This window comes from Vollenhovia emeryi, unplaced genomic scaffold (assembly GCF_000949405.1).
Source record: "Vollenhovia emeryi isolate VEMERY1.0 unplaced genomic scaffold, V.emery_V1.0 DF940841.1, whole genome shotgun sequence".
Lineage (NCBI taxonomy): Eukaryota > Metazoa > Arthropoda > Insecta > Hymenoptera > Formicidae > Vollenhovia > Vollenhovia emeryi.
In genome coordinates this window covers 1-7,004 of record NW_011965525.1, presented here as the reverse complement: position 1 = coordinate 7,004, position 7,004 = coordinate 1, and the positions used below count along the sequence as shown (strand labels likewise).

At 36.9% G+C, this 7,004-nt stretch overlaps 1 protein-coding gene across 2 annotated transcripts; it reads left to right on the top strand.

Moving 5' to 3' along the window:
• Positions 1–355: 355 nt before the first annotated feature.
• On the top strand, positions 356–3,011 carry LOC105555711 (cytochrome P450 4C1-like). Of its 2 annotated transcripts, none has more exons than XM_012002750.1 (6): positions 356–444; positions 904–1,006; positions 1,245–1,347; positions 1,545–1,651; positions 1,757–1,825; positions 2,801–3,011. In XM_012002750.1, exons 1-6 carry the CDS (start codon positions 359–361, stop codon positions 2,867–2,869), a joined length of 537 nt encoding a protein of 178 aa, XP_011858140.1. In that variant the 5' UTR covers positions 356–358; the 3' UTR covers positions 2,870–3,011. The 2 variants fall into 2 exon arrangements, with proteins under 2 accessions (XP_011858140.1, XP_011858141.1); XM_012002751.1 differs by having other exon boundaries at positions 2,829–2,879.
• The last annotated feature ends 3,993 nt before the right edge of the window (positions 3,012–7,004 follow it).

Below are 7,004 nucleotides of genomic sequence, written 5' to 3'. Positions count from 1 at the left end.
TTCGTAATAGTTAACGAGTAATTAATTATTAAAAATCGTTGTCTTAGGCTGGCCTACCGTCCAATTCGAGCGCGTGGCGAGATGTGCGCATAGCAATATCGATCGCCGGGCGGTCACATCTTGCCACGCACTCGAATTGGGCGGTAGGCCGGCCTAAGACAACGATTTTTAATAATTAATTACTCGTTAACTATTACGAAAATTGCAAAATGGTACAGGACTTTTTCGTTCATCTCGATCCGTTCTACCTTCTCAAAAATTTTGTCGGATATGGAAAGACTCACCCTGTATATGAAAATATCATGATATTTATTTCAATTTATATACGTTATTTATTTACACGTTTACAGAAACTGCCATGGGCACTTCTTTGCGAGATCTCGGTATGATACAACAGCGGTATCTAGAAGCGGTTCATCAAATGGGCGAATTTTTTATTTATAGGTAATTTATAAATATAATAAGTAACTGTGTGTACCTGTTTTCAGATATAGATTAATATTATATAATTATATCAAAATAAATAATTCTATATTAAAGTTAGTCTTCTGATTGAGTCGATGTTCAACATTAAATATTTGAAGACAATAGAGGCAATGTGATTTCAGATAAATGTGAATTCAGACATATCTTCAGAATAATGAATAAAGTATGTGGTGCCCTAGCAAACCGGCCTGTCATATAGACATAGAAAATTTCCAAACGTCACTTTTGCAATTAACAGTTCGTTCCCCACTTTCACTTTGTAAAATTATTTATAATATTTAGTAAAACTTTTTTATGTATTTCTTTTTATTTTAACTAAAATATTTATTTATAGCATTTATAAAAGAATTAAAAGGTATAAAACTATAGTATATCTTCTTAAAGTAGCGTCTATATTATTGATTAATTATGGTTTAGGCTCGTGAGGCCATGGCTGTATAATGATTGGACATTTTTGTTGACGCCAAAAGGCAGAAAGCAAAGAAAAATTCTAAAGACATTACATGGATTTACTGAACAAGTATGTAAAAATGCTGTTTAATATTATATTCGAGCATTATATCTATTTTGAAAAATTACAAAAATATATTAATATATATTTTTTCATAAATGAAAAATTATAAAAACTCCAGAACCATCGTATAGAAACATTATAAAATAATTAATAAACATTTACAACACATTGCTAATGCATTTATTTATATAATGGCATTTATATAAAGGAGAAATATTAATACTATGTATATTTATCTACATAGGTTATTGCTGACAGAAAACTTTATCATGAACGTACTAATGGTCGATACTTGCTAAGCTTTGTTAATGAGACATCAATAGAAGGAGACATACAACCGACAGAAAGTACATAATGCAATAAGTAGCTGTTCCTTAAATCTGGTTAATGACTAAAATATAATAAATTATATATTAGTAATATTATAATATATAATTTAAAACCTAAATGTAGTTTAAATCCTCAACGTCATCAATATTGTTTATTAAAAACGTTACAGAATAATTCAGTTATTAAATTGATACCAACATTATTTTATATTTAGTACGAAGAAAGCGGCTTGCAATGTTGGATCTTCTAATAAAGGCATCTCGTGAGAGTGCTATGACTGATTTAGATATCAGAGAGGAAGTCGATACTTTTATGTTTGAGGTATTATACATATATTTGTACTAATCCCTATAACGATTTAAAATATAATTTGGATACGGATACATATGTGTACACAATAATATATTGATGTATATGATGTTATAGGGTCACGATACTACAGCGACAGCTATATGCTTCATTTTGGCACTATTAGCCGAGCATAAAAACATTCAGGTATCAATCATTAAATGTGAATTGACAATAACAATAATCAGCGTGTAACTCTTTCGCTCGTATGTTGTGAATACAAATATCAATTATTATTAGAGGCCATAATAACGAGCATTAGTGGGTGTTTGTCCAGAAAGATATCATAATTTATTTTTAAGAATTGTGAACGTTTCGGCTATACTAAGCCTTCTTCAGTACATTACCCGCTTATATATCGGTCGCGTACACGCAGAGCATTTTACATATATTGGCAATAGATTGTTTGGCCAACTATTTCGGAATCGGCGATGTCCATGCGGTGAAGATTTACAACTCCCGTGTTTTTCAGCACATTCTTCGTTTGTTGGCGAGAATATGTTTGTCCTAATCTATGAAATCGTTTCGTTTTTCGACGTAGCGCAACATAGTGTATCACCTTTTGCCTTCACAGCATGGACATCGCCGATTCCGAAAAAGTTGGCCAAACAATCCATTGCCGATATCTTCGAGTAGAAATTTCGTCGGGTTTACCCAACATGTATCGGGACCTGATACGGCTGATGTAGGGTATCAATTAACGGGTTTTACCTGATGGGAATCTCATCAGTTTTTCTTCAGGTCAACCCTAGTTGAAAAAATCGAATCATCGAACAGAGGAACCCCAGTAGTATTCTATCGGTACCCTGTTAGGTATACCTTACATAAAAAAAATATTTCCGATAATGTTTTTCTGACCGGGGAACCATCAGGACCCCATGACTTTATCTGCAAGACGGATTCTTTTTCAAAAATACACCATTACACAAGTGTTCACTAATTTGTTAAACAATATCATTGTTCGGACCATCATTGACTAACTGATATTAGCAAATCGGATATAAGCCAAGATTGGCCTGCGATTGATAAACCAATCCTCGTAATTTTTGTAACTTTTGAGTTAATTTAAATTAAGTATATATCGAAAATCGTCATTAGGCCTATTTTTGCTATCATTTTTAGATACCTGTAGAGTGTAGAAAATTTTCAGATGTAAGGATGGTCAACAACATGACGAAATCATTTCTATAAGATATACTTTCATCTTAATTATACAAGAATATGAGTGGCCGAGGACATAGGATACAAGACTGAAGAGCTGATGATCCCAGGTTCGAATCCAGCAGTGGTAAAACAAATTTTTCACATATGATATTTTAATTATAAAATAACATTAAGAGATTAGAAGGTTACTAATTCTGATGTAGAGAGAATAAAAATAACAAATAAAAAGTCTATTCCAAATTTTTTTGATAAAATGCGTAACCCATGTAAGAACTTCACTCTTACCCGACTCAGCCCTGATCCCTATCCCGATGAAGTCTCAGTCAGGTAAACCTGATAAGTTTTTGATCGGGTAGCTGCGTTACGCTGAGATAAGTTCATCACCGGGTGAACATTATTAGTTCCCGATGTTTAGGTTGGGTTTGCCCAGTACTTTCCCGATGTAAACCGAACGAAATTTCTACTCCGCTCTGCGCGTACGCGACCGATATATAAGCGGGTAATGTACTGAAGAAGGCTTAGTATAGCCGAAATGTTCACGATTCTTAAAAATAATAATAAATTAGTATGGCTCGTATGTTTTAAACACAAATTTCAAAGAATTTTATATCACATGTGCACGGAAAAGTGCCTCTTTTTGACAGTTTTTCGTGCCCAAAATAGACATTTGCCGACACAATACAGTTTGCACGCAACATGGCGTCAACTATGCGGAAAAAGCCGTGCGGTAAAATTATTACCGCACACTTTAGCGCTGTTTTTGTTTATCTCCCAGCACAATTGCCGATCTCTCTTCCACACGCCGTCTTCGACACATGACAGGTTAGCCTCAAAGTTTTTACACGTAACTGTCAAAAAAGAGGTACTTTTCCGTGCACTTATAATATAAAATAGTATGTGATACATGTGCGGGAGATTGGCTATTGGCCACTCGTGCGGATGGGCGCACTCGCCTTCGGCTCGTGCGCCACTTTCCCGCACATGTATCACAAAATATACTATAAAGGACTCAGAGCCGTACGGCTTTGAAATTTGTCTTAAAAATAAATTATGATATCTTTTTGGACAAACACCCACTAATGCTCGTTATTATGGTCTCTAATAATAATTAATAAATGTGAATTGCTTCATAAGAAATTAATTAATTCCAAAATTTGATTATTCAGTTGATTAAAGATGTATCTATATAAAAATTTTTGAATGACCTTTTTAAGTGTGTGCGTGTGTGCATGCGTGCGTGCATACACGTACGTGTAGACAGGGTGTCTGATAAGTAACTGATCAATCGAAGTATGTAGGTAGATTATGGCAAACTGAAGAGAAAAGTTAGATACCATGACGCAAAATCGCAATAGTTATTAAGTTATTATTATTGAGTTCTTATTATACGTCTAAACGAATGAGCGCGCGGAAACAGGCTTCCGACTATAGGCCGGGCTCGGTGGGCGTATGTAGTGTCGCTCGTCGCTCGCGCGCCGCGGGCAAGCGGCGAGCGGTGGGTGGTGGTTGGTTGGTGGCGGGAGGCGAGTTACGAGCGACACTAATTGTAAGCCCACCGAGCCCGGCCTACAGTCGGAAGCCTGTTTTCGCGCGCTTATTCGTTTAGACGTAATAATTAATAACTAAATAACTATTGCGAATTTTGCATCATGGTATCTGACTTTTCTCTTCCGCTTGCTCTGCCTAAATCTGCCTACATATTTCAATTAATCAGTAACTTATCAGACCCTGTATATACGTGTATGTCAAATGTTTGACTAGTCTTTCTGTATCGTTACACAGAAAATGTATGCATTCACACACGCTTACGTATATACAGGGTGAGTTATACTGAAATACTATATCACTGAAAACAGTGAATAGTCACTGATTTACAATTATAAGTATACCACTAAAAATTGCAGTGGTATACTTACAACTAAATCAGTGACTATTCACTGTTTTCAGTAATAATAATCTATTGATTGACTTTTAGATGTAGATTCCATCGATTTCTTTTTTCTAATCACAAATGTGTAACCGACCATCGCGACAAAAATCTAGACGTGATGCGGCGAGACGAGGGAGCGGCAATGTAAACTCGCGGGCAACTGCGTGCTGTTCCTCTCCCCCCCCCCCCCACGCCTTGCGTATTTTTCTACATGTTAATGTAACATACATACATATATATACAGGGTGTATCATTTTAAGTGAAGCAGCTAAATATCTCTTAAAATAAAAGAGATAGGAAAAATGTTTAAACAATAGTTTTATGGTTCCAAGGGAGGCAGAAGTTGGCCATGTCAGTTTAATTGTAGGTGGCGCCACTTTCGAGATTTCTACATGGCGGCCAGTTTTGCAAATGGCAACCGATTTTTATGTTCCAGTGAATGTCGTAGGTGACATAGAGACGAATACAACGGTTTTATATTTTTTGAAATTGGATCATTTTTAACTGAGTTACAGTGATCCAAAGTTTATAATTTAAGTAAAAGGCTTCGACCCCCATACAGTGTGCGTGTTTTGTGACTTCAAACTGTCCTTCTCTCTCTCCCCCCACTCTCTCACGCTCTTTCTCTACCTCTCTCATTCTCTCCTCCCCCCTCTCTCTCTCTCTCTGTGCGTGCGCGCGCGTGTGTATGTGTGTTGTTTCTATCCGTTATCTGACTCTGTTTGATGGTCAACCAGCTTCATACCGCCTGACACGCATTTTCCCGTACTTAGCGTTACCCAGGATGAACGACGTGGACGTGGCGGGGCTTTCATCCCTTTGGGGTGCTTAATTTACGTGAGTCCCCTTGCCCTTCACTTCGGGGTGCTTGTTTAACGTGAGTCCCCTTGCCTCTCACTTCGGGGTGCTTGTTTAACGTGAGTCCCCTTGCCTCTCACTTCCGGGTGCTTGTTTAACGTGAGTCCCCTTGCCTCTCACTTCAGGGTGCTTGTTTTACGTAAGACTTCTGGCCGATCATGTGTGTGCGTGTGTGCATGTGACGAGCACTAGGCTTAGAAGCGCTAATTTTTTAATTTATCCATTTAATAAATGTTCGAATACACTACCATTCTGTTGTAAACATAAACGGAGCCGTTTCTGAAAATTTATAATGGTAGATAACAAAACTCGCAGAGGAATATTATTGCAGGCTCTTTTCATTCTGTTTTTCATATCCTCTCGAGTTGTCGGAGCTTCTTTGTATACTACATTTTTCAAATAACCCCACAAGTAAAAATCTGGTGAAGTTAAATCTGGAGAACGTGGAGGCCACTTTGTAGGGCCGAATCTGCCTATCCATTTTTCATGGTACACTTGATTAAGGTAAGTGGTGACTTTCCAGCCGAGTGAGGCGGTGCTCCATCTTGTTGCCACCACATTCTTTGACGAGTATTGATATCAACCTCTTCTAAAAGACCTAGTAATTCGTTTTGCAAAAATGAAAGGTATCTTGCACTGTTTAAATTGTCTTCAAAAAAGTAAGGTCCTATCAAGTATCCATTAATTACACAGCCCCACAAAATAAAAAAGTTGTCTGGCCCTTAGACCAGACCAGTGTATTCTTATGTATTTTGACCCATTGAATCTGAATCCGAGGTCAGAATTGAAGAATTACTAGCTTTAACGTCCCTAACCTCAAAAAACTCATAATTTCACGAAACGGGCACTTTTGCTAGACGTACGCACCCCTCGGTCTGCGGAACTAAAATAACATGAACATGTTTTTTTTAGTATTTTGACCCGCTGAATACGAATCCGAGGTCAGAAATGCTCCATCAGGTCTCAAATCCTTCCTAAACTAAAAAATGCATTAAAATCCCCCCCCCCAACTGCTTCTTGAGCTATTTTCTTGATTTATGAAGTTCTATTATAAAATACTTGATCAATCAAGAGTCTGCTAAAAAACGATTGAATTTTTTTACTTTAAGTAGAGTATAAGTTTTTTCTTCACCTTACAGAACAGTCTATTAGAGCTGCAAAAACATTTCAATCACTATCTCTGCTTGTGATATCGGACTCTTACTCTCAAAGCATCTGTGCAATGGTTTTCTATTACACTTCTTTCCTCTCGGTGATACTTCCCTTTTTAGCATCTCCCAAAAGTCGGCCATCATACCCAAGTAGCACATATACGTTTCAAAAACGTTTTAGAAGCGTTTTTCCGAAACGTTTTATAACCGATTTTTAGAAACA

Bases quoted from the DNA above. Each gene is read 5' to 3' on its own strand.
- LOC105555711 (XM_012002750.1), top strand. From the start codon at position 359: ATGGGCACTTCTTTGCGAGATCTCGGTATGATACAACAGCGGTATCTA. The intron at 1,007-1,244 runs GTATGTAAAAAT...TTATCTACATAG, and splicing joins TACATGGATTTACTGAACAA to GTTATTGCTGACAGAAAACT. The intron at 1,652-1,756 runs GTATTATACATA...ATGATGTTATAG, and splicing joins TCGATACTTTTATGTTTGAG to GGTCACGATACTACAGCGAC.